Genomic DNA, 27,020 nt, shown 5'->3' on the forward strand with positions numbered 1-27,020 from the left:
ACACCCAAGCCACCCTCATCAGTCACAGGAGGAAGGGTCCTTAGTGTGAAGGCCAGACGCCTTACTCTACTGAGGAGCTCCAGAGAGATCACAGGAGGTAGCCAGGGTGTTCAGTGACAGTGGAACTGAAAACCCATCTCCAGTCCCAGAAGAAGCAAGTACTGGGATAAATCCATCCCAGCTCAACAGCAGGAAATGTAGAGAACAGGCCCCTTACTGACACACTTTATTGCAGCATGCAATACCCTCACACATTGCCAGTAAGTTTTACAGAATCATTTATTTGTTGAAAGAAAATAAATATTTGTTGGTGTTAGATGATCTTATGACTTCTGCACTTTTTGTACATAGTATTTCAATAAAGTATACCAAAAGGACACGATGTAAAATTAATATTTTAGAATGAAAAGATAAGTGCCTAGCACAGTGCCTGTCATACAGTAGGTGGGCATTAAATGCCTGTTCATGGAATATGTGATCTCGTTTGTTCCTATCCCCTATGGGCAGGCAAGCACGTATGCTCCTATCAGTGGTGTCATTCTTAAGCTTTCTTCACAGATGAGAAGTTCCCTGACCGCGAGGGTCATGCTGCTGGTTAGGGGCGCAAAGCCCCAGGTTCCTCCCACCTAGCAGAAGAGGGTGGTGGATCACGCTTTGCACTGGGCCGCGGTCGCGCGGAGCAGGTCCTGCCACATCCCCCACATCCCCGGGCAAGCCGGGCAAGCCGGGCTGGCGGGAGATGGCTCTGCAAACCCGAAGCCCCGAGCGAACTCCGAGGACGCGGCCAGGTCGGGAGGAGGCCTCACGGCACCTGGGCCCAGCCTGCAGGGTCCCCGCCAGCCCCGCAGCCCGACCTCCTCCGAGGAGCTGCGGTTTCTCGCGGCACGGCCCCGCCCGCCACCCCAGGTCAGTCCGGTGGTGTGTCCCTCGGATCCGTGCATTCTGCGCCTAGGGGCCCTTGCCCCAGCGATGGTGCCCTCTCACTCATCCTGGGGAGGAGGAGGACTTCTCATCACTCGCGGATATCTTCTAAGATGGGGCTGGCAGAGGCACGGGGGAAATACAGAAATGTAAGACGCGTGCAGCTTTTTCTTCTCTCTCTCTCTCTCTCTCTCTCTCTCTCTCTCTCTCTCTCTCTTTCTTTCTTTTTCGAGATGGAGTTTTGCTCTTGTCACCCAGGCTGGAGTGCAATGGCTCCATCTTGGCTCACTGCAACCTCCACCTCCCAGGTTCAAGCAATTCTTTTGCCTCAGCCTCCCAAGTAGCTGGGATTACAGGCATGCGTGGCCACACCCAGCTAATTTTTTTCTATTTTTAGTAGAGACGGGGTTTCTCCATGTTGATCAGGCTGGTCTCGAACTCCCGACCTCAGGTGATCCACCAGCCTCAGCCTCCCAAAGTGTTGGGATTACAGGCGTGAGCCACCGCGCCCGGCTGCGTGCAGCTTTTTCTTATGAGAACCTTCTTAAAGCAAGCAAGGCCACAAATCAGAATCAAAGCCTCCCAGTAAGTTTCCCCTTTCCCAGGTTTCACTGCAGGTGCTGGGCTTCCTCCTATGGACCATTTCAGAGCAGCTCACAGAGACTCTCTGCCACCCAGCCACGGGACCTTGCCCAAGTCACTGACCTTCTCTGCCTGTTTCCTCATCTGTAGAATTAGGGTAACACCAGTACCTACCACATGGGGATATTGTGAGGGTTCGATGAGATCATCCCTGCAAAGCACAGCACCTGGTAAGTGCCACACAATGCCTCCTTTACCCTCCCTTCCCCTCTAGCCCAAGGGCCAGAGCTTGTTGCCAGCATCCTCCTTGCATCTCCACCTGGGACGGCCCCTCTCCGCCTGCCCAGGTCATTATCTCAGCCTCCTTGCTGCCCATCCTCAACCAGACCCTGACACCCCACACCTCTTGGCACCAGGTTCATACTGCTCCATCCCTAGGTTCTTATCTCAGCCTTCCCTTCGGTGCAATCATTTACATAGCTGTGTCACCCTCCATGTTTCCCTCACACGCAAACCCACGCATGTATGCACATTCTTATAGATGTGAAGGCTGCCTGAGGGTAAGGACCACCATGCTCATCTTAGTGCCAAGTGGGGCCAGGGCCTAGCACCGCAGCACTGCACCTTACTGGCCCAATATCTGTTCAGAGGACGCTGTGGGCTGTGGGTAGAGAAGGCCAGCTGCACCTCCAGCCTCCCCTCCCCACACCACCCTCCACAGCCCCTCCCCATCCCTGCAGCTGGTGGTGCTAAAGAGTAAACCTCCCCCCTCCCCCCAACTCAGAGGCCATATTCACCCTAGCCGTGGTGACAGGTTGATGACTCCTATAACAGGCCCCTTTCCTCTTCTGGGGGTTCCTGCCTGTATGGAGCCTGGTGGAGGGGCCACCAGCAGGGCCGGAAACCTGGGGAGAACGTCTCTGGCTGCCACTGATTTCTGTTCCTAGAACTGATGTTTTTCTACAATTACAAACTTCCCTCCTTCATTATGTCTCCCGTGCTCCCAAGCTAGTAAATACCGGAGATATATATTACATTTCCCATAACTTACTTTCAATTATCAGAAAGGCTTATGTTAATAGACACACTGTGGACAAGGAATCCGGCCCCAAAGCTCAGAATGAGGCTTCCAGAGCAGTGGCTACACCCTTAGAGATACCCACCTCCTCAACAGTTGTCCCCTGGGCCACTGTCCCTACCCAGCATATTAACAAGTGGCAGCAGAAATTAGTTGTTGAAAATATGGACCCAGCTGGGCGAGGTGGCTCACGCCTGTAATCCCAGCACTTTGGGAGGCCGAGGTGGGCAGATCACCTGAAGTTGGGAGTTCGAGACCAGCCTGACCAACTTGGAGAAACCCTGTCTCTACTAAAAATACAAAAATTAGCCAGGCATGGTGGCACATGCCTGTAATCCCAGCTACTCGGGAGGCTGAGGCAGGAGAATCGCTTGAATCTGGGAGGCGGAGGTTGCGGTGAGCCAAGATCGCACCATTGCACTCCAGCCTGGGCAACAAGAGTGAAACTCTGTATCAAAAAAAAAAAAAAAAAAGAAAAAGAAAGAAAGAAAGAAAGAAAGAAAAAAGAAAGGCCGGGCGCGGTGGCTCACGCCTGTAATCCCAGCACTTTGGGAGGCCGAGGCGGGCGGATCACAAGGTCAGGAGATCGAGACCACGGTGAAACCCCGTCTCTACTAAAAATACAAAAAATTAGCCGGGCGCGGTTGTGGGCGCCTGTAGTCCCAGCTACTCGGGAGGCTGAGGCAGGAGAATGGCGTGAACCCGGGAGGCGGAGCTTGCAGTGAGCGGAGATCGCGCCACTGCACTCCAGCCTGGGCTGGGCGACAGAGCAAGACTCCGTCTCACAAAAAAAAAAAAAAAAAAAAAAAAAAAAAAAAAAAAAGAAAAAAGAAAATATGGACCCTAAATCCAATGCCTCAGTCCAATCCTAGTGTTGTCCCTTAGTAGCTGGATGACCTTGGGCAAGTTACTTAAGCTTTCTAGGCCTCTGTTCACCATCTGTGAGATGAAGATGATTATAACAGTTCGTAGAGGTGTTCAACAGTTTACATGAGTTAACATTTGTAAAGTGATGAACACTCTGTAAGCACTCAACCAGTGATTTTAGTCAAATACCTAAAGCTTAATTCATCTGGCTAAATATGCCTAGCCCAAAGTGGCTATAACCTACTCTAGATGTGAAAAATATATATAAGGGTCACATAACTTAACCCTATTGTCATTGCTATTATTGCAATGCAAACTTGATAGAACTGTCCTTGTCAATTAATCAATTTCTCTTAATCTTTACCATCCTTCATTTGTGTTCTATGTGAACATATTCTGGAAAGAAAATGAAAGGAAGAAAGAAAGGGAGGAAGGGAGAGAGGGAGAGAGGAAAGAAAGGAGGTAGGGAAGGATGGGGGATGGAAGGAGGGAGAGAAAGAAAGAAAAAGAAAGAGAGAGAGAAAGAAAGAAAGAGAGAGAAAGAAAGAGAGAAGACAGAAAAGGGTGGATGGATCCGGTTGAGATGTCTGGATTGTAATAAAATTCTTTTTTTTTTTTGAGGTGGAGTCTCACTCTGTCCACTAGGCTGGAGTGCAGTGGTATGATCTCGGCTCACTGCAACCTCTGCCTCCCAGGTTCAAATGATTCCCCTGCCTCAGCCTCCTGAGTAGCTGGGACTACAGGCGCCCACCACCACGTCCAGTTAATTTTTGTATTTTTAGTAGGGACGGGGTTTTACCATATTGGCCAGGCTGGTCTCAAACTCCTGACCTTGAGATCTGCCTGCCTCTGCCTCCCAAAGTGCTGGGATTACAGGCGTAAGCCACCATGCCCAGCCTCTTATTTTTAAAATATTTTCCGTCAGCATTATAATAGTAATACCAAGTGTTCAATAAATTATGTCAAGCTCCTACTTTCTAGGATCTTAACAGTTTCCAGAAAGCCTATGTGAGTGGAGCTTGCTGAGAGTCAGAGCTAGAGGGAAGAGATGGGTAGGAGCTGTAAGACCACCTACTGCATGAGAATCTGGTAACAGCATCCTAGACACTACCTCTCACCTCAATATGTGTAATAGGCTTTCCATTCCCTGATAACCTCAACAACTGTTTTACAAAAACCCAGCTGTTTCCCACTTCAAGGCCAAGTATGCCAAAGAAAGAGCTTTCAAAGCTACAGGAAAAGGTGAGGCCTGGATATCTTTTCCCTAGCATTTATCTTAGACAGACCCATATATACACCTAGCCCCCCATCACCTTCCCCACCCACACACACACCTGTCCTGGATTCAGTGTATCTAAAGATTCAGATTGTATGCCCTGGAAGCTCAAAGTCCTTGCTCAAAGGCTTAATGAAAGTGTAGCACCTTCAATAAGGAGATCAAGACAGCCCTGGGAAGGAATTCATGATCTGCCCTGCTGGAGAGGTTCAAAGAAGGAGCGGGAGTACCCTGCCCTGCTCCCCTAGCTCTCTGAAACTATACAAAGATCATTTCAAGGAAAGTACTACACTTTTTTTCCCAGAAATGCCTGCCTCACAGAGGTCTACACTGGTGGTTCTTAAGTGGGGGCAATTTTTGCCCCCCAGGGGACATTTGACAATGTCTGGAGACTTTTCTGGGTGTCTTAACTGGGGTAGGCACTACTGGCATCTATAAGTAGAGGCCAAAGATACTGGTAAACATCTTACAACACACAGGACAGCCCCCATGGCAAGGAATTAATCATCTAGCCCAAAACATCAATATTGCGGAGGTTTGAGAAATCCTGGCCTAGAGAAAACCCCTGCTGCCTTGGAGAAAGCATTCCCTCAGAACTCCTCCAGCCACTTAGGCAGACAGCAGACAGGAGCATCCGGAGGGGAGTCCAAGAGAATCCCTTCTCAGGCCCCATACTAAGAATGGGGAGGTCTAGCAGACTCCTTCCTCCTTCTGCTTTGCTTCTAGAACACAAAACCCTGGCATCTGAAAAGATTAAATACAATCCATGATTCCCAGCCCGCCAGGCTGCATAACCCTGCCCCTCATATCCTATTTCCCTCCTGCATCCCCTCATTCTTGAAACACAGTTGGAAATTCAAATTGCAATCTTTACTGTCCAGCCCTCAAAGGCTCGGCCTGCTTCCTCTCCCAGGGACAAAGTCTCCTCAACGTCCTGCCTCCCTTTGAGATGAACCCCCAACCTGATTCTTTCACCAACTGTAAGTTTTTCTTCCCCATCTCCCACTACCCCTCCTTCTCTTTCTAATTAAGCTACATCCAGGGGGCTAGGAGGGAGGGGAAAGGATTCTGAAGACTTCCGTGCTGCAGGTTTTGCGGGCCTACAGCTTCATGTTTTTTGTGAGGTGCCAACCACGCTGTGATCATTAAACCCCACAGTGGTGGTGGGGATTTTCTTGTTGCTGTTAACCTGGGAGCCAGCTACATCTTGTTTATCAGACTTGTTTTAATTCAGCTTGGTCAGGTTCCAAGTGTTGAGGTGGAGATTAAAGGCAACTGAAGAATCCAATTAGCTGCCCAGTCTTCTTTAAGCCAAGAACTCAGGTCACAAACTAGATCAAAGTGAAATTATTTCTCGACAGCTCTGTTCATTAAGGGGAGGGTGGGAGCTCACACTGCTAAGCTGGGCTCATTACTGGGACTGGCATTTTAAATACAGTATCTCCCCCAAATTACATGTTTCAGAGGTCAGAGGGAGAAACATAGATTATCTTACATGAGTCTCTGGCTAATAGAAAACAGAAAACCAAAGAATGAGCATACGACTTCTAGGAAAAGATTTAAATGAGGCTCCAATTTTCCTAGGCAGGCAAACCAAATCTGGAAACTGGAATTGGCACCAATCACTCCCAGGAGAGAATCCCTCCTCCAGGAGATGTAGAGTTGAGAAATCTAGGTCTTCCAGGTGGCTCTGCTTACCATCTTCTGGAGTCCTTCAAAAACTCTTTCCACCCCTTTCCCTGGTTGGGTGCAGCTGCAAGGGAGGCCCTCTCGCTGTGCAGGCAATCCCAGCCCCAGGACCCAAGCAGCCTTTGAAGAAAAACCACTCACCATTTCTGGTCTCTGGATCCCAGGCAGAGTTAGTCCCAGTGGCAAGAGACTCCTCATGGGTCTCTCTGTGTTTCTGCAGGTTCTTTTGAATGGGCTGCAGAACAGAAGAGAAGGAGGAGGAGAGTAAAGAAGACCCCGATCAGATTTGCTTTCTATAGGGAGAATCAAACATTGGATTGCTGTGAGGGCACAGTTCTATGGGAGCAAGAGAGAGAGAGAGACACAAAAATTACATTCAAGAGAGCAGTCACAGACACATGCCCTTTTCAGTGAGCCCTGATTTTGAACTGAACCTGGATATCTACAGAAACAATGGCCTTTTTCCCTGTCCCCTCTTGCTTAGGAAATTCTATTCAGCCTCTCAGGCAACCAGCAGCCTCTAAGTTAAAAGATCGTATATTTTAGGCCTTCAAAGCTATAGGCTTGGGGGATACCCGAATGTGGTTAAAGTTTATTTTTGCAGGCTTTAAGTTATAGCCACCTCTGAGGTGTCTGAAATCTGAACCAAGAGTGAGACCTGGCCTTAAACTTCCCAGTCTCTCTGGCCCATCCAGGTAGGGCCTCAGAACAAAGCCACTTGCCCCTGGAGGCCTGACTCTCTGGAAAGGTGGGAGAGAGAAAGGCAGACACGGGAGAGGAAAGAACAAGAGGCAGGAACCTGAAAACTTTAGTCTGCACCTCCTGCCAGGGTCTTGCTGTTCCCAAACGACTAGTTGCTGCATAACTAACCACCCCCCTCCAAGTCTGGGGGGCCTGGGAAACTTTGTTATGCAGAGGCACTCAAAGCATGGGGTTTACTTTGGGGCTGCAGCCACCCAGGAATCCTACTAGCCTCTTCCTCTCCTTTTCCCTTTGTAGCTACAGCCTGCACCTTCACGGGGGAGATTGGGAGTGCAGATTTCAGGGAACTGCCCCCACCATTGGTGGATCTGAGGGCCCCAGATCCTAAGCCCCAGGAAATGTAGCCCAAAGGGATTCTCTTTAGATGATTCATTTGGAGCAGGAACAAATCACGTCTAGTGGGTTTTGTTTTTCCTCTCTGTGTGAGCGTTTCCCTCCCTGGGGTTTCATCATCCTCCCGGATCTTTCCATTCCCGCCTGTTCTCCATGCCCTGGGGCTGCAGCAGCGCTGCCAGGCCCCAGAAAATGCACCCTGGATCCCACACAAGTTTTTTAAAATATGTCCCACACCACCCCACGAGCACCCAGTAGTTTGGTTTGGTTTGGTTTTAAATCAGCGCCCTAAAACGAGTTTTAAAATCCAGTCTTTTTCTAAAGAGAAAGGAGAGGACACTGAGGGCGCGGGGAGTGACTCAAGTGGGGTGCCTGCCCTCCTCCCACAGAGAAGCCCTCGGGCAGAAGCCGGCAGCAGCCTCTCCCCTGCCTCTGGAGGGCCGCCCTTGTGGAGTTTCATGCTGAGGGTCGCGGAACCAGTGGCTCTCCAGGCTGTCACCCGAGGTGAGAGCCTGCACCACTCTGCGGCCCTGTTGATTTTGTCCTAAAAGCCTGAGCGAAATGGAAATAAGGGGAGCCGGGGGCTGCTGTTGTCTTGTGAATGTTCGCCTTTGTCCCTCAGGCGGTCGGCCACCAGCCTGGCCATCTGTCCCTGCACTGGTCACTCTCATTTGGCAGGCGGGGCCGCAGACTAATAGGAGGAGGCCGAGGTGCGTGTGTGTCGAATGCGGTTAGGTGCCAGCACGAGGCCTTACAAGGTTCCCCGATAGCCCTGGCGCACGCCTTGGCCATCGAAGAGGCGGGAGGGAGACCTGACAGGGCGCGGATGTGCCGGACCGGAGGTGGAGGTGGGGGTCCCCCATCCCAGCTGTTCTCCTGGCCCTGCAGCACCCGGGACCCGAAATAGCAAGTTCACCCTGGGTCAGCCTTGCGAGAGCCAACTCGCACCCCACCCCAGGAAGGGCTCAGTCCGCACCTTTCGAGAACTGCTCGCGGGCGCAGGGCGTCGGCCTAGCGGTCACATTTCAACCCGGAGCAGCTTCGGAGGAGTCGAGTCTGGGGAGCAGGGAAGAGCGACCCGATGGGAAGGAAGGTGCCGAAGAGCCCTGGACAGCTGGAATGCCCGACCCTGCCCAAGAAGGGGCCTGCCCGCGGCCGCGAGAGCTCCAGACCACCAGTCTCAGCTGCCACTCAGTGCCTGGCCAAGACGCAGGGTCCGGCCTTCGAGGGCCGCGGGCACCGGGGACCTGCGTGGGCCTTTCCGCTGCGCTCCTCTGCGGGGCGCCCTCTCCCTGGCGCGCCTTTGAACCTGGCATCGAAGCCGCCTGATAGACACTTCGAACAATCCGGGAGAGAAACAAAAAGATCTCAGTTTGCCCGCATAAACGCTGCGAAGTCACTCTCAGTTTCCTGGCTTCTCGTAAAGGTGGCCGGGGCCGTTTACAGTAAGAACGGAATAATGTTTGCGACTGTACGACATAATTATCTCCAGACTTGCCTCTACCCCGCCCCCAGCTAGAGTTTTCACCAGCGAAAGCGGCTAATGCATTTGCACACATTAAACATCTTGAACGCATAATTACAGGCTGCAGACAGGCTGGATAATAAAATATCTCGGCTCGATATTTTTGGAAGCCTTTTGTGACGGTGCCTGGAATAAATAACAACCGCTTTCTGTGTCCTCAGCCATCTAACTGCAGCCACCGTTATTTCAGAACACCCCCACCCCACCTCGACGTGCTTTTGAGAAAAAATGGGGCAGAAGTGAGGGACTTCAGCGGGAGGGTTCGGTCGCCTGGAGAGGTCTCCTGAGCCTCGGATGCGTGTGGGCTTGGAGGACTAGAATAAGGAGAAGAAAATATGTTCCAAGCCCTGAGGGCCCTCTTCCTCATTAGAGGCACACAAGTGGGGCCCTCTAGACCCCACACCCTCTGGGCACGTGCCCTCCCTGACTCTCTCCCTACTCGAAGACTAAAAAATTTGAAGAAGACGCAGACTACATGTTCCTACCTCACAATCTCTCTGAAAAGAGTGTCTCTATACTGAGCCGGCTCCTGTCACCTGAAAAATCTGCTGGAAAAGAAAGCTGGATATTGAAGCAGCAAGACCCAGAGGAAGAAGCTGCTGGTTAGTTTCTGGCTGGTTATTTTCTTCCACAGAGGCCTGGGACTCTAGCTTCCCTTGAGTCTTAGTTGCTTTGTCTGTAAAATGGAGATGATTATAATAACCTCGGGACCAACTTCACAGGTTGTTAGGAGGAAACACTTAAAAAATTTTTTATTACCGTATAACTTACGTATAGCAAAGCATACAAATCTTAAGCCCCCAGTTCACTGAATTTTATATATGTATACATTTGTGTAACTACTACAAAGATCAAGATAAAGAGTATTAACAGCCCCCAGAAGGCCATGAAGAAGCACTTTGAGAACTAATTTTAGACAGTGATAGTGTTATCTCTAAGTCAAGAGATCAATAGGTCAGTCTAGTATGTGGCCCTTGAAGACACTTGATAGTGTCTTCAAGACAAGAATTGACAAACCAAATATACATGTCAAGGGACTGTGGGAATCTCTGGTCTGGAGGGTCATTTGTGGGCCTTTTCTACAAACCCCTAGGCACTCAGGGATTGGGGGGAAATTGAATATCAGGCTTTAATTCGTTTTGAGACAACGGAGTTCTCTTTTGTGAATGGCTGGGGCTTTATGTCTTTGGCTGGCATGTTCATTTACAAGTTAGGGGTAAGCCCAGAGAGAGAGGCCTGAGAACCTCTCCCAGGGGATGGAAATCTGAGATGATGTCCATAAGACAAAGATTGAAGCCTTGGGGTAACTTATTTCAGTGTTCTCCGCTGAATGCAAGTCTGGTATAATGTGTGGAGGAAATTCCCCAAAGGAATATTTGGCCATGAGATACATAGGGTACCCAGTTTTCTGAAAAGTATAACCCCAATAGCTAATAGATGCAATTGGTTCTCTTCACAAACAATACAAAAGATTTTATAGAAAAAAAAATTCTCTACTCAGATTCTCTGAACACCACTTCTTCCCAGAGGTGGCCACTGTTACTGATGACTTGTCTGTCCTTCTAGCTCTTTTGTACATTCTCTCTGTTTTAAAAGCACAGTGGTAGCTCTCACTATACATGCTGCCCTGTTCTTGGAGCTTTTCCTAAACACTGCCCATGACAATTCTCCATGACAGGTATACTGGCTCAGAAAGATATGCTCAGACCCAGTGACTCAGCCCAGATAAAACTGAAGCTAACCTCGTCTAGCCTGACACACAGAAAGGCTGCTTTAGCCTGGGTTCTAGATCCTGGCCTACAGTTTATGGGTCTGGCGACCTTAAAAACAATCAGCTAACTTGGCCGCACCATCATTACCAGCACCCCCTTTCTCCCTAGGGGAGCAGAGCCATGGGGAGGAGGCAGTAAGGCACTGACCATGAGTAGACCCTCAACCATTTTCTGGAGTCAGGGGAAATTGAAAGTGCTTCTTGGAATTTTTAACTATTCTGTCTAGTAGCTATAAAAACTGTGCTCAGGTCATTAGCCCACCCTGGGTGTCTACCTCCGATCCCATTTCCTTAGTCCTCTTTGGAACTCGATGGGGTGGCCTTGGGCCTGGCCCCCACCCAGGCCTGACACAGGCAGGAGGGTATGGCAGGGGCCTAGGACTTTTCCCCAGACCTTGGACCCCGCAGCGTCTGCCAGGAGACGTCGAAGGAAACGCGTTTACCACCTGGGCGACCTTGACTGCAGCCGATTAAAGTTTAATCCGAGGTGTGTGCTCAGACTTGCCATGTTATTTAAACACATCAAAGGTCATAAAAAGATTCCAATGGCGTGAGCCGCTCCGACGCGGGCCCGCAGGGAGCCAGCATTTGATTCGGGTGGATTTCCAGAGCCAGGATTTAGAGCGCAGGGCGGGAAGGGGAGTATAGGAAAAAAAAGGGAAAAGTCACCTTTCACAGAGGAACGCCAGACTTCAAAAAGGAGCAGGGGAAACCGAGTCTCGGCCCGAGGAGCAGAGACAGCGTCCTTCAATTCCGATTAACTGGGAAGACATCTAGCGGGAAGAGGTCGCAACTACAGCGGTGTCCTGCGAGCATCCTCCGCCGCCGCCCACAGCGACTGCAACCTCCTGGATTGAATGGGAGTCGGAGGCCTCAAAAAGAAGCCTCTCTCTCCTTGGCCTCCCCGTCGACAGTGGAGTGCTTACTCTATTGCCTGCATGATTGCAGAGCTGGGGCTGGGCTCCCACCCAGGGCAGAGGCGCAATTTCCACCTTGAAAGAAAGATCTAGCTGCCCACCCAAAGCACCCGGCCCAGGATCTCTGAATTCCCATCTAACCCTTTCTGGAGCTCCTGATCCTAAGGCCGGCAGATCCCTGGAGCGCCCATATGTAGGTTCTCCTGAAGGGTACTGAGTGGCTCTGGGGACCAGCAGATTGCTGCAGAAGTTAAGTGAGGCCAGAGACCCGCATGCAAAACCTCTGGAACTACAGACTGCTGCCCACCGGGCCTTTGGCAGAGCACAGGAGCCTAGCTTCTTAGGATTCAAAGGTGACATTTTCCCCATCTCTGCCGTGGGGCTCCGGCCAGACCTGATCCTGGCTGCCTTCTTGCATCCAGATTCTAATTTCTGTGAAGGATTGGCCCCTCTCACTACCCCATGGAAATGAGCGCCACATATAGAGAGCTGGCTCTTATCTGAGCTTCTCTGGCCCCGCCAGCACCTGCGAACCTTATGGCCAAAAGATGGAGAAGTCTGTGCAGGCCTCCCCATGTGCCTCGGAGATGCTCACTGCAGGTTCTCTACTGGATGCCTTCGCCTGCTTCAAATGGGGTCCCCCCTTGTAGGGACATGCCTCCTTGCTGACCACTTTGATTGAGTCTGAGTCTGAGTTCTCCTCTCTGTCTTTTTTTTTTTTTTTTTTTTTTAGACAGGGCCCCACTCTTTTGCCCAGGCTGGAGCACAGTGGTACTATCACGGCTCACTTCAGCCTCAACTTGCTGGGGATCAAGCGATCCTCCCACCTCAGCCTTCCCATAGCTGGGACCACAGGCACATGCTACCACACCTGGCTAATTTTTGTGTGTGTTTTTTTTAAGAGACTGGGTTTCACCATGTTGCCCAGGCTCTCTCAGTCTGTTAGTTGTGGCATTAGATCATCCTAAAATTGTCAGGAAGAGTGGCACCAGTATATTCCTTTTGGGAATGATACAGAAGGCCAAGGAACCATGTTCCACATTTCAATGTATTAATCCCAGGACATTGTGGAGCCCCCACAGGCAGCTCCACTGATAGACTTTCCAGGCCTTCTGTAGAAGGACCCCCACCCTGTCATGCTCAAGTCCCTGGGACTAGTATCGATCGGCCCAGCCTCTGGGAAGCAGCTTCTTCCTTTTTCATTTTACCCATCAAGTTGGCTACCCATACTCCTCCAGGATTTGCACTCTCCCTGATTCTCAAATGAAGGCTCAAGGGACCCTGTTCTTTGGCTTTGTTACACGACCACCTACAACCCCCCCTGAAAAAATGGAAGAACTGGAAATGGTGGAAGAGGATATTCTAGCAAATGCCTTGAAACCCTTCACTGAGACATTAGCCATCTCTTATCACTCACAGAAGTGTTTCCCCAAAGGGGTACAAAGGCTATGACTCCTTCTGTGCTCCCACCAATCACCTAATGACTGGATAAACCTCAGGTAGGAAGACTCCCTTATGTTTTATTTAATCAGCTACAGACTATTAAAGTAGCAGTGGGTAAGGGTTAGGGGAAGAAAGGACTGCAGCTGGGCTAACCAGACTTAACTTCAGAAAAACTGAGACCTGGATCATATCACAAGTGAACCTGGGATCCAAGCGCCTGGATCAGTCCAGGTTCCACACTGAGTTCTAATGGGCTGCTGTGTGTGCTTGGAGCACAGCTGATCCCTTAATCCTCTCAACCTGAGACAGACAGACAGACAGACAGACACACACACACACACACACACACACACACACACACACACACCACGATCCAAAAAGTCCCCTCCCAGCTCACCTGGTTAGGCCCACACTGGACCCCTGGCTGGATTCCACACCCCCAGCCAATCAACTCTGCTCTGCTCCCAGCAGAAATCACGCGGACTTCTATTCCTCAGGGTGACAAACGAGTCTGCTTGCTCTTGGTGACATCAAATTACTTTGCACCAGCCTAGGGTCCCATGACCTGACATAACCTCACATTAGATCCTAGAAATGTAAAGAAATATGGCCTTTTAAAAAGTGGCTGAGAGCAGGTAATTGCTAGCAGGCTTGAAGGGTTGTCCCAAGCTCAGCTCTCGACCTCTGCCTCTGAAGCTGATAGCAACAGGAATTCACGTGTTTGGACTCTCTATGGGGAGAAGGTCGAGCCTGCATTTAACTCCGGACAATAATCAGATTCTCAAAGCCCAGGTTGTTTTTGAGCAGTTACAGAAATCACAGGGAGGCTTGGACCTAAAAGGCAAGGAAGACTCAAGAGCGGCACCACCCCCACTACCCCCCAGCCAGGCTTCCGCAAAGAACAGGCTTCAGCAGAGAATGGGCTTCTGCTAAGCTTTAAAAACAGGCCATCTTTGAGCTGCTGTAGCTTAAATATTTGTGGAGAATTACAGTTTCATTGCTTCTTATTCTTCTCCCTCCCATCTCTCCCTTACTCTTTGTCTCCTGGCTTGTCTGTGGCTTCTCTCTTCCCCTCTCCCTCTTCCTCCGAATTGTTTGACTTCTACAGTCCCCACCCTTACCCTGACCCAAGCCCTCACCCCTGTAGTGAACTCCATCTTAGGATCAAGAGACATAGGATCCATAAACCCACCACTGTGCCCAAGGCTTGGTAGGAGTCGATATTGCTGATACCCCACAGACAGTGGGCAGAGAGCTCATGGCTTCTGCAACATACAGTTGGAGTCATTCGAGATTATTGTAAAATATGTACACACACTTTCTTCTCTTTTTAAATTTACATACCTCTTATGAGTTTCATCAAATAGCTCTTTTCTAATTTATATGCTTAATGTAGAATTTATATGAGAATTTATATGCTTAGTGTAAAAGCATCCCAGATATTTAATCACTACTCAAAAAAATTAATTAAGAAACCATAAACAACCCAAATACAAAATACTGCCATAGAAAAGATGATCAGTATCAACTCAGACAAGTGGGGTCAGAATTTATTAAGCAGCCGGGTAGTGTAAAAGTTGTCAAATTCAACAGTGTGCTATTTTCTGTTTTTACCGTTTTGCTTTCTGAAGTCGCCAAGGCTTTCAGTTAAGTCACTTTCAGAGTTCGATGGGGAGAATCATGCTCATTGTAAATTAGACTACCAGATTAAAACAAAAGAAACCATAACACCTTTATTCATTCTTTTCTTTAAAAATCCCTTATTGCTAGGGGGATATTTTCAATGCTCGGCATTGAATTTCTTTCTGAAAACTGCAGTTGTTCTGATGAGCCATCAATTCAGTGCAAACTTTCCTAGTTTAATCATTAGAAATTTCTTTTGAGTTTCTACCAGGGGAGGAGTTGTGCTGAAATGGAATATAGTCATTTACCCACTAATAAGTGAATATATGTCAATTTAGGACACACTAAGGACTGAGGTATGTTTTTTGTGTTCCCCCATAATTCTGACACAGCAACAGAAATTTTCTATTAAAGGACGATTCACTCATATAAAAAGGTAACATAAATCTTCCTCTTTCATATGTAATTTTTAGAAAGATGAGACAAGATTTTTAGGCAAGATGGGTCTACCTCTCAAACCCCTCTTTTGTCCAGCTTACTCCTGGGTGAACCCTCAGGTTTTTTCTAGAGTTTCATTGCAATAACCCCATTTCAAGTCCTTTTGCTCAATCTTGAAATATAACAGATCTTCAAAATCCTATGGTGGGGGTGAAATGATGTGACACTATCTGGGATTTACTTCAAAATACTAAAGAGAGAGAGAGAGGAAGTGGATAATAAAACATTTGAAGATGAAATTATAATAGCGGTCAAAACTAGGAGCTGGGTACATAGGGGTTTGTTATGCTTGTGTGTGTGGACAAAGTCCATAATAAAAGGATTAAAAAAAAAAAAAAACAACTATGTGGGGCAAAGGTGGAAAAACTATCCCTGCCAAAGGGCTACCAAAAAACAAAAAAGTGGTCTGTTGGTTAGCACCTGTAGTTGCCCATTCCTAATTCTTGATTTCCAGAAACAGAAAACGACTTTACTCCCTTTTCACTTCTCTGGAGTCAGCGGCCAACCCTGATGCTTTCTTTCCGGTAAACTCCCTCTCCCAACCCATAAACTGAATATCTAAACCCAAGGTTGGGGGCTGATTGATGGAGCTTCCGTAGTCAGCTCCCCTCACCAGAGTGTAAATACCCATAAAAACTAATATCAGAAGTTCGTACTGAGCGCTTCGTTTCCCTGAGAGCTGGGCGGAACGGGGCTGGAGCCACGGGACAAAGGAACCGCGGCTCCTCCTTGAACAGTGCCGGGTGCTCTAAACCGGCTCAGCTAGGGTCCTTGGAGCCAGATGGAGGTTCTGGGGAGGACATGTGAACCGGACAACGCCAGTCCAGGACTCACCTTCCACGGGGGACAGGTGTATTTACAAAGCCACAGGAGAGGGAATGGTGAGTGGTCGGAAAAGTGAGTTAGGAGATGCGCCAGCGAAGTATGTCACCAGGCTGGTCCGACAGGGTGAATTTTTTTTCGTAGGGCTGGTTATGATGCCTGTATTTCACCCACATGACATTGGATGCGCACATTCACTCTGTGTGTATACGCACGTTTGATGCGTGAATGTGCGTGCATATCGAGGCACACACATCGTTATAATTACAGCATATAACGTGCCCATAAAACTCTGATCACACCTCAGTGTGTACTTGAAGGGGTCCTGAGTTCCCCTTCCTCGTCGCTGCGCTGGTGAATTTCCTTCCCTCCGTCGCGTTGTGCATTAAGAATTCGCAGCTGGGAACAGGGCCGTGGGAGTTCTTAGGAGTCTAGGGCGAGATGGACCCCCGCGGGCCCAGGCCGCCTGGCTGCCTGCGCTGCTTTCTCAGCGAGAAAGCCGAGTCCGGCTTTCGTGCAAACCCCCTACTTCCTTCAAACGCTCGAAGTCTTCAGTGTATTTGTTGACTTAAAGAATGAACTGCCCAGTCCTGGTTTCCTGTTTTGTTGCGGGTGTAAGCATCAAGCTAGGGCGGGGGTGGGCGCCCAAGGGTAAAATTCCTCTGGGCCAGTGGCAGAGTCGGGTACAGAGACCCGTCGTCCTCTTCACGTCGCAGCCGGACGGAATTCTCCGGGCCGTCCCGCGCTCGCCCAGCGCCCCAGCTGAGTGACCCGCAGGTCACTCCCTGGGTGGCAGGGGCCCCACAGTCCAGCAAGCCGGTGTCCCCCGCGGGCTGGCCGCGCACTGCGAGAAGACATTTCCTCCTTCCGGCCGAGCCCTTCTCCAAGCTCCCTCTGCTTCTAACTCACGCTCCGGTCCTTTACGCGAAGGCTGTCTCCAGCTCCAGTGAAGAGCGATCAGAGGCACTGTCGGAGGAAAGAGCTCTTCCACCACCGCCGCCGCTGCCGCGGCCGCGGCCGCTGCCGGCTTCGGAGTCACCTAGGCCTCCCAGAGCCGAGTTTTGGAGGCCGGAGTTTGCGCCAACTCTGGGGAGTCCAGGCGCGGCTGGCCAAGGCTTTGCAGTGGAGGATGCTCCTCATGGGAGTCTGGGACCTGGTTGTTCTGAAATGGTGTGTGTCGGGTGGAGATCTCCTTGCTCAGAGACTCTCTGGGGGAAACAGGGCAGGGCTGTACTCAAATTGGAGTTTTCCTTGAGCTCCTGCCGTATTTTCTGAGGCCCTGTGCACTAGTGGCTTTGTGGTATCTGGGGAAAAAAAAAGAACTCTACAGGCAGCAGGAGACCTGCTCCTCCAAAAATCTGCTGTCCTTCAGATCCACCCCATGAAGGGATCTTAAAGGCAAAGTGGGGGTCCCTGTGGATCTTCCTGGACCTTGCACTTCCACTTTCACCATGTTAACATTTGGTCACCACAGTGACGTAGCCCAAAACTATCCCCACAGCCTCAAGCCTTTTACTGCCTTATTATTGTTTCGAATGCACAAAAATCTAGAACAAAAGCTTGAGTGAGTGACTCAATGCGCCATTTCCCTGTCCACTGGCTGACTTCAACCCAGATCTCAGGACCTACCAACCCTTTCACCTTAAGAAAGAGGGTACAGCTTCCACCTGATGGGGACACTCAAAATTCCTTCCGTAAGCAGAGCAGTCCCCCACTTGCTCCTTTCCCAAATGATCTGCTCAAGTTTGGCTTCAGAGGTGCTACACTGTTTGATGATTTTGTTTTTTCTCTTTCTCTCTCCTCAGCCCCTCAACCAGTTTTTCCTCTGGATCTTTCTTCCTTTGACATTATCTCTGTGCCCCAGCCCACCTAGGGTGGGAGAGAGTGGGTTAAGATGTTCTGCAAAAGTGGCTTGTAAAGCTGCTTGGATACATTAAAAGCACATGAATATCCTGAAATACAAAGTGTCTTTAGAACCAACCAAGGAATGTTTATCCTAATGCTGGATGAATGCAAAGAAATGGTGCCAGGGAGCAGCACTGACAGCCTCCTCAGAGTTAAAGTGAGAGCAGGTAAATTTCATTTGCTAATGAAAATCAAACTCGATTAAAACCTGGTTTCCCTTTGTCCTTTTCTCCTCCAACGCTGGGAGCCCAGAGCCCCATGGACCAGGCTGGCACCCAGTCCCCCAACCAGAAAAACCGAGCCATAGTCTTTTTCTTCAGTGAGAAGCTTTTGGGCAACCAAACCCTGCAGGGCACCCTGGTCTATCCCAGGAGGTAAGAAGCCTTGTCAGCCAAGGCATTTTGGAACACTGAGAAATGCTCTGGTAATTCCTTAAACAAAGGCCCTGCTGCAGAAACTACCCTCCAGTCCTTCCTGCGCTGCCCTCTCAGGGCTCCTCTGGGGAAATCGGTGCACCACGCAGTACCTGGGAAATGACTGCAGCCTCTCCCACCTCTCCCACCTCTACTCATGCAGCACTCTGCTTGGCTGTCATGCCTAAGGTGCCACCGCGGCCGGCCGATCCTAGTGGGTGCCCTGGCTTCCCCAGTCTAACCCATGAGGAGTCTGAGAATATAAAATTGTCAGGTTGATGGTGCCTCTATGCAATCCTATAGGAATTCCTGAGCCTGGAGAACAAAAAATCAGAGGGACAGACAGCTCAGAAGGTCAGGATCCATTACTTTGGCAGGCAAGCAAATCTTGACCTTGCCGTTGGGAAAAGAGGAAAAATGCTAGGAGGGTCTGTGCTTGCTTCCCAGAGCACAGTCGCCTTAATTGTCCTCCAACCTTTCTTTTGCCACAGCAAGTCAATTTGTTGGCTGCCTGGCAGGGAAAGAAATTATATTGGGAACCATTAAGAAATGTCTTATCTCCCTCAGCAGAAGACAGGGAAGGAAGATTATTCTTGCTTAAAAGCGAGTCGAAATTCTGAAACTCAGACCCAAAATTATTCAGAGCTTGTTCTTCTTCTATAAACCACCTCCACTGATTGGTGGCTACAACTCAATACTGACAGGACATGTAGACATTTGAAAACAGTGGGGGCATGCCAGGACGCCATGGACCTGTCTGTTAGAAAAATAAAAATATATATTGAGATCCAAGACAAGAAGCGAACAAGCAGGGTGCGTTCTTCTAAGCAAGCATGTTTTGAGAAGGTTTTGTTTTGTTTTGTTTTTGTGGTTGTTGTTGTTATTGTTTTAACATGGGGGAACTAAAAAAAGCCCAGATAAATTTGATCACTAAAGGTGCACCATAAATCTCAATAATTCAGGCCCCAAGCTCTTTCTTGGCGAGAGAACCACATTTAAGGAGCAAAGCTTAATTTGAGATGCAATCCAAAGCCTTCCCCCAGTACCATCCCTTCCAGACAAACCTGCTTGTGGCTCCTCGGCCGACAAGATGAAATCTTGTCTCATCAGTTTTGGTGAGGAGGGACCCAGTCGTCTGTGGAGCTGAGGCCCTTTCTCTGTGCGCAGGGTTCGGGGCTCCGGTGAAGTGGAAGGGGGAGGGAAGAATGTGGAGCCGGCCTTGGCCGCGGTGTGCACCGGCAGCTGCGCCATGGCCAGAGGTGAGCTGGCACAGGCGCAGGCTAGTGGGGGCTCCCCAAGCTGTGTTTTCGTTTTTCCGGGTCTGGCTGGAAAACCGAAGACGCTCAAAGCCCTGGCTGAGTAGGGCGGAGGCAGAGAAGAGTCGGTAAACACCGCCCCAAAAACCCCATGAAGGCACCAAAAAATTCTGGGCAGCCGAACTGAGTCAGAGCCGAGAACTTTAAAAAGAGAGAGAAAATTAAGCGTGAGGGCATGCGGGCAGTGGGCCTTTTGCTGCTGCCTGGGTCTCCACGCTTGCATGGCAGTTCTCATGCTGGCTAGACTGCAACTTTCAACTTGACCTTGGCCTCCAGCCGTGTCTGACCCGTATGTAAAACCGCCTTCAAGTACCTAGGAACAGGGGCCTCGAACCCTACTCTGTCTCTTTGTCGCTGAGTTTTACAATGCCACTTGGAGGGAGGAAGGGGGGTGGTGAAAGGGCCAGAAAGGAACAGAAAAGTCAGGTCCCTACAGAAGCTAGTTCCTGAGTCTGCAAATGACCAGTCAGGGAGAAGGTAAACTGGGGGCAAATCAATGTTTACCCAGAACTGCTAAAAAGTCAAGAAGGAAAGGGCAAACTTGGAAGGGCGGGGGGTGGCTGGTGTGGTGGTCATAGAAGGTTTTATTGGGCGACACTTACATTGGTCAGGACAAACCCAGGATCAGGACAGATAAAAGCCCAAGCCCAGCCACATTGGTCTGGACCCTGCAGGAAGCCCAGGGGCCTTAGAGAGCAGATGGTGGGGGGTGTGTGTGTGTGTGTGTGGGGGGGTGGTGGTATGCATGCTGCTCTGAGTTTAGGGCTGAATGTGCAAGCTAGGAGCAGAGGACAGGTCCAAGCCTGGCTTCTCACCAGTCAGCCTAGGGTGGAAAAGAATCCAGCACTCTCCCCAGCACTATTCCGGTAATGTGCCCACTTTCACTTTGAACGCTTGTTCCTCTTCTAGGCATCTCACCAGCTCACAGTAGTGAATCAGGAAGTGGAAGTATGTGACCCTAAAGCAGCAGGACCCCCAGAGCCCCTCGTCAAAACATGGCAGCTGCAAGAGGGGTCGCTGCTTGGTTCTTCAGCACCAACACCCTGCCATGCTAACAGTAAAAGGTTGCATTTCCCAGGCACAGAGGAAAGGCTTCTTGGGCTGGTTCTTGGGCAAAGAAGGACTAGGCACCCTCTGCAGGCTGGAGATCCTACTTGAGGGGAAGGCAGGAAGCGGCCCCAAAGAGCCCCTTTTTCTTGTCCCAAAATAGAGTGAAACAGTGGATTCCCAGGTTCCTGGAGAGTCAGGTCCGGTCCACAAAGAAGCTGGAGGCGTTAGAGCCCAGAAGGGGGGCTTGAGTCACAGCCAGAAGCACAGCTGGGGCTTGTTCCTCTTAAGCCCCTTCCAGAACAAGCCAGCCACACTGGCAAGGTGGGAGCATGGATGAATGGTGCACACGGATCACTCACTCTATCTCAAAGTCTCTGGAGGAGGAAGCGTTGTTACAAGGTCAGAGCAAGGAACAGGCTGTATACCTAAGTGTGTGAATGCGAGTGAGTGTGTCAGTGTACACGATGTTTGTGTGTGTGATGAGTCGTTCTGAGTCTATGGGTCTAAATGCAAACATATGAAATTGCTCACTAACAGTGTGGACAGGGAAGGGATAGGGGCTCCTAAATGCAGTCCAAGCCTCCAGTGGAATGTCCTAGGATATCCGCAGGAACCGACAAGCAGCAAACCCCCTGCCACTGTTTCCCTGGAAAGAGCAAAATCGCAACTCCATGGAAGCTGAAGGCGCCGATGTCCATCCTAGGGTCTCACTGCAGAAATACGCGCCGGTTCCTGGAAAGAAAACAGCCCCAGAGGCCTCAAGAAACACCCATTCTGAGCTAGGCTGGTCCCGTCCTCCCCACTCTCCCATCCCTGACGGCCGGCAGAATTACCTGACCTGTCCCCACCGCTCCAGATCGCAACCCAATCGCGAGCCCACCTCCCCTCCCCGCCTGGTTGCGCGGGTCTGGGCCCCACTGGGATAAAGGGAGGGAAGGGGGGCGGAGATGGGGCCGCCCTTCCTTCCCTGCCCCACCCGCACGTTCCCCCGCCTCTCCCCCCGGTGAATGCTGCGCGGCGGCGCGGCTGGCGCTGGCGCTGGGGATGGCGCGGGCCGCGGCGGGGACGGCGGGTGCACCGTGCAGAGCTGGAGTCGGAGCCGCCCGCTTTGCATACGCCGTGGGCGGAGCGGGGGGGCCGGGCCAATGGGCGGCCGCCTGGCGCGACCCCGCGGGGCGCGATCCGCCCCCCTTGCTCGGGCCCCGGCCCCGCGCCGCGCGCTCTTCACTTCTTGGGGGCTTTTTAAAACAGCGCCACTGGGGTCTTCTCCATGCGGCTCGGGCTATGACAGCCTCCGTGCTCCTCCACCCCCGCTGGATCGAGCCCACCGTCATGTTTCTCTACGACAACGGCGGCGGCCTGGTGGCCGACGAACTCAACAAGAACATGGAAGGGGCGGCGGCGGCTGCAGCAGCGGCGGCAGCGGCGGCGGCGGCCGGGGCCGGGGGCGGGGGCTTCCCCCACCCGGCGGCGGCGGCGGCAGGGGGCAACTTCTCGGTGGCGGCAGCGGCCGCGGCCGCGGCGGCGGCGGCGGCCAACCAGTGCCGCAACCTGATGGCACACCCGGCGCCCTTGGCGCCAGGAGCCGCGTCCGCCTACAGCAGCGCCCCCGGCGAGGCGCCCCCGTCGGCTGCCGCCGCTGCTGCCGCCGCTGCCGCTGCCGCCGCCGCCGCCGCCGCCGCGTCGTCCTCAGGAGGGCCCGGCCCGGCGGGCCCGGCGGGCGCAGAGGCCGCCAAGCAATGCAGTCCCTGCTCGGCAGCGGCGCAGAGCTCGTCGGGGCCCGCGGCGCTGCCCTATGGCTACTTCGGCAGCGGCTACTATCCGTGCGCCCGCATGGGCCCGCACCCCAACGCCATCAAGTCGTGCGCGCAGCCCGCCTCGGCCGCCGCCGCCGCCGCCGCCTTCGCGGACAAGTACATGGATACCGCCGGCCCAGCGGCCGAGGAGTTCAGCTCCCGCGCTAAGGAGTTCGCCTTCTACCACCAGGGCTACGCAGCCGGGCCTTACCACCACCATCAGCCCATGCCTGGCTACCTGGATATGCCAGTGGTGCCGGGCCTCGGGGGCCCCGGCGAGTCGCGCCACGAGCCCCTGGGTCTTCCCATGGAAAGCTACCAGCCCTGGGCTCTGCCCAACGGCTGGAACGGCCAAATGTACTGCCCCAAAGAGCAGGCGCAGCCTCCCCACCTCTGGAAGTCCACTCTGCCTGGTAAATGGCGACATATTCCCAACCCTGGTCTTCCGGCTCTGCTCCAGCTTCTCCTCCGCTCGCACCCGGGCGATCCCGGGTTCCCTTCTGTTCTTTTCCTGGTCTGCCCTAGCGGCTCTGCACCCCTGGGAGCCCAAGCATGGCTGGCTGGGGCTGCCTGCACTGCCTTGAGTTGAGCTGGTCCCTGGCCCTCCCTGGGTGAGGGGTGGCTGGGAGAGAACTTGTGGGGACCGCGGCTAGCTTCCCTCTCCCTCTGCGCCCCGCCCTCCCCAGCCCCTGACACCAGTTTAAGGATGAGAAATTTACCAGAAAACAGCTCCCCAAATTGCCCCTCCCTATTCATTCTCTCAAAAATGGCTTCAGTGTAGAAGCTTCGAGTATTGGGACGGGCACCCAGAAAGGAGCCAGGCACAGAAGTGTTGTACCTTGAGCTTGGCGCTAAGGTGTGGGCCGCTGGACCAGGCTATCTCTCGAAACTGCCTACGCGTTGCTCCTGCAGGATGGCCGGGTTGGGGACGTCACTGGAGCCCTGGGCGATTTCATTTCAGTTCAGAACTAACCACCTTCCCCACTGACCCTCTAGGCTTTGGCAGAAGGCCGGATTGTACAGCGCGTGGCAAAGAGCAGCCGGGCGCTGCAAGGCGGGTGGCTCAGATCGAGCTGTCGCCTATGCCCTGGCTGGGGTCCGATCCCTGTGTAACTTGCCTTCTCCCTTATCTTCTAGACGTCGTCTCCCATCCCTCGGATGCCAGCTCTTATAGGAGGGGGAGAAAGAAGCGCGTGCCTTATACCAAGGTGCAATTAAAAGAACTTGAACGGGAATACGCCACGAACAAATTCATTACTAAGGACAAACGGAGGCGGATATCAGCCACGACGAATCTCTCTGAGCGGCAGGTCACAATCTGGTTCCAGAACAGGAGGGTTAAAGAGAAAAAAGTCATCAACAAACTGAAAACCACTAGTTAATGGATTAAAAATGGAACAAGAAGGCAACTTGAAGAAACGCTTCAGAACTTGTTGCTTTGCCCAGATAATGATAATAATGCTTAATAATAATTGAAGAATGGGAAAGAGAAAGAGACAGACACTGGCATTTTGCTCTCCTGAAGGAGATCTCTTTCTCTTTAATGGAATCTACAACTGTTTTAAAACTTTAAAAAAGGTAAAGACTGCCAGTTCTTTCGCCAATCCCACCAGCCCAGCCCGTTAAATGTCAAACGTCAACCCCCAAAATACGCAATTTCAGATAAGTTACACAGTTACTGAAATCTTGTAAGTATTTATGTGATCGTTATATTTTAGGACACTGCGTTAGATGGTAATAATCTGGAAGTTGGTTACAAAAGCAAGAGGCCATTGTAAACATCTGCTTGTCCTTCTTAGGTCGCCATTCCCTTTGCATGTTAAGCGTCTGCTCAGGTAAATCTTAGTGAAATTCCTACCGTTGTTGTATGTTCTGCAAAACATTTTATGTATAGATTTAGAGGGGAAACGAGAAGGTACTGAAATAATAATCTTGGAATATTTGCTGTGAAGGGAAAACGGGAGAGAAAACTCTTCTGAGGATCATTTGTCTTGGTAGTATAGTAAAACCAACCAGCTGAACCTTTCAGGCTACAAGAGAAACCGAGTTGGTAATGTCCTTTTCAGAATAATTTTTAATTGCTTATAACAAGCATATTTTGTGGCATTTGGACTATATTTACTGCCCCAATATCCGTTATTTTCCGAAGGATTTGGTATCTTTTTGAAAATGCTTAAATCATCAGATGATCCGCAGAATTCACTTTATTTGAGAAATCCCGAAAGTTTCCATCCCAACATGATGGACTTCGGTTTGAACACAATTCGTTTTTTCATTTGAATTGGCATTTCACAATATTTGCTAAACATTTGCTGGAGAAATCATTTTTCTTTTTTTCTTTTTTAGAAAACTCAAAATGAAAATTCATTCCCCTGAAATATTTAGGTGTCTTCATTCTATAGTTTGATCTATTAAGAGATTAGTATTTTTCCATGTTTATTGTTTTATCAGACTGCATTAGAAAGATTAGTGATTCATCTTCACAGCACATTTTTAAGCAGTTATTTCAACCAGCACATTCGTTTTGTTCATATTCACTATAGAATGATATCTTGTAAATAAAGACACTCAGCACACTGTGAAAATGTATTTGTGCACCTGCTTTTTAAATATTTCTACTAAAAATGAAAAAAAAAACTTAGACCTGTTGATAGTGATGTAGTGGTATTAATTCTGTTAATAAAATAGTCACTGCCATTAAAATCTGCAGAAAATACTCTTTTCTTTCCTATGCTAAATGTGCACTGCACAGAAAGAAAAGGAGCAGGTTTGTCTTATATAAACCAAGGACCATTCTTTATTATTATTCAGTACTTTTTTTGCTACCAAATTTTTAAGAAAAGGGAGAAACCCCTCATAACTAAAATCCTAAAAAATGATAAGTGCTTCAAGGAGATTAAAGTGTCAGATATTCCAAAAGGGAGAGAAAAGAAAGGAGGAAGAGATAGTATGGATTCCCAGGCTCCCTGTGGAAAATGAAAACCAGTTGTTTTGTATCAGCAATGCCTAGGCTGTCGTATTTTAAAATGTGCTGTTGGGTCTGCATGTGTCTGAGAGGGCAGGTTTTGATATCTGTTGAAATGACAGGACTACGAAAGGCCTTAAACCTTGACCTTGACGAAAAAAGACAATTTGTGACCTTGACTTTTGACAGCTCATGAATTGGCCTTAGCTGGATTAGTAGATCAAGGGCGCCACCTCGCGTTGACAAGCCTCCTTGTAATTTTTCAACCAAGGGAATCAAGAGCTCTTACCTCCTTGACTTTAGAGATTCAGTACTCAATTATTTGGCTCCAGATGGAGCAAATTTGAATATATGTAAATTATACATGTCCCTGTATATATGTAAATATATATCATATGTGTACACATGTATACTTTTGCATATTAGTGCTTGTGTGTGCTTGTATATATATTTGTAGAATCTGTACAGATATCGTATCATTAATTGCTAATGACCCAAGATATTGTAATTTAAGGTGATTCCTAGAGTTGAGGTACAAAATGTACTTTACAAGATGAAGCTTTGTTCCTTTTCTCTAATGGCTAAGTTCGATTTGTCTTCACAGTGGCTTTCTCTGCATCAGATTTCTGCAGATCTGCTTTAAAGCTGTACATTTTTGTTACAGTCAAAGATGTGTTCTTAAATCACCATTCTTTCCTGGTCCTCACCCTCCAATGTGGTCTCGCATTCTAATTAGAGCTACTGAGGAGTCTTTACAGCAAATTAAGATTCAGATGCCTTGCTAATTCTAGAGTTCTAGAGTTACGTTTCAGAAATTCTAAGAAACCCCTCTTGAGAGGTCAGTAAAGAGGACTTAATATTTCATAGCTACAAAATGACCACAGGATTGGATACAGATCTGAGTTATCCTGGATAACTCAGAGCTGAGTACTGCTCCAGGGTGGTGTGCAATCTTATATTGATGCTTGTGAATCTGCCATTTTATTTGTAGGATAAATAAATATGTTTAATATTAACAACTTCCATCAAAACTATAATAATAATATATCTGCTGTTGACCTCTAACAACAATCAGGTGCTGTATTCAGAGTCATAAAGAATACATATGTATGTTTGTATATTTAATACACACATAGGATAATGTGTTTTTGTCAAATCTATGCTATGCACATATGTATTAAAATGTTGGTGGAACCAGTAGCCGTGGGATGCAGAATTGTGAGATGCAGGCTAATTTTATCTTTATATTAGAGGAAAGTAACAGTGAATGGAAGAACCAGATTCAACATTTTATGGAAAATAATATTGATTGGTTACAAAAGTGGCTGCCGGAAACCTCTCCAACCTCTCCTGAGGACTCACAGCTTCCTTATAGATGAGAATTATGGAAAGAGTCTCTAAAGCTGTCTCAAAAACAGGCTGGTGTTGAAACATACATATCGAAAGGGCTTGAGAAATTCAATTATAT

General features: G+C 49.8%; 1 protein-coding gene and 1 long non-coding RNA gene across 2 annotated transcripts; one reads left to right on the forward strand and one right to left on the reverse strand.

The window, feature by feature from the left end:
• Positions 1 to 14,871: 14,871 nt before the first annotated feature.
• LOC123572342 (uncharacterized) lies at positions 14,872 to 21,686 on the reverse strand. The gene is made up of 3 exons (XR_006696867.2): positions 21,625 to 21,686; positions 19,490 to 21,523; positions 14,872 to 17,411 (listed from the first exon to the last, which is right to left on the reverse strand). It is a non-coding gene; the product is annotated as an uncharacterized lncRNA (long non-coding RNA).
• Positions 21,687 to 22,024: 338 nt separating this feature from the next.
• HOXA13 (homeobox A13) lies at positions 22,025 to 26,749 on the forward strand. The gene is made up of 2 exons (XM_045388949.3): positions 22,025 to 23,000; positions 23,725 to 26,749. The coding sequence occupies exons 1-2, from the start codon at positions 22,076 to 22,078 to the stop codon at positions 23,967 to 23,969; spliced, it is 1,170 nt and encodes a 389-aa protein (XP_045244884.1). The 5' UTR covers positions 22,025 to 22,075; the 3' UTR covers positions 23,970 to 26,749.
• The last annotated feature ends 271 nt before the right edge of the window (positions 26,750 to 27,020 follow it).

Source organism: Macaca fascicularis, chromosome 3 (assembly GCF_037993035.2).
Source record: "Macaca fascicularis isolate 582-1 chromosome 3, T2T-MFA8v1.1".
In the NCBI taxonomy this organism is placed as follows: Eukaryota; Metazoa; Chordata; class Mammalia; order Primates; family Cercopithecidae; genus Macaca; species Macaca fascicularis.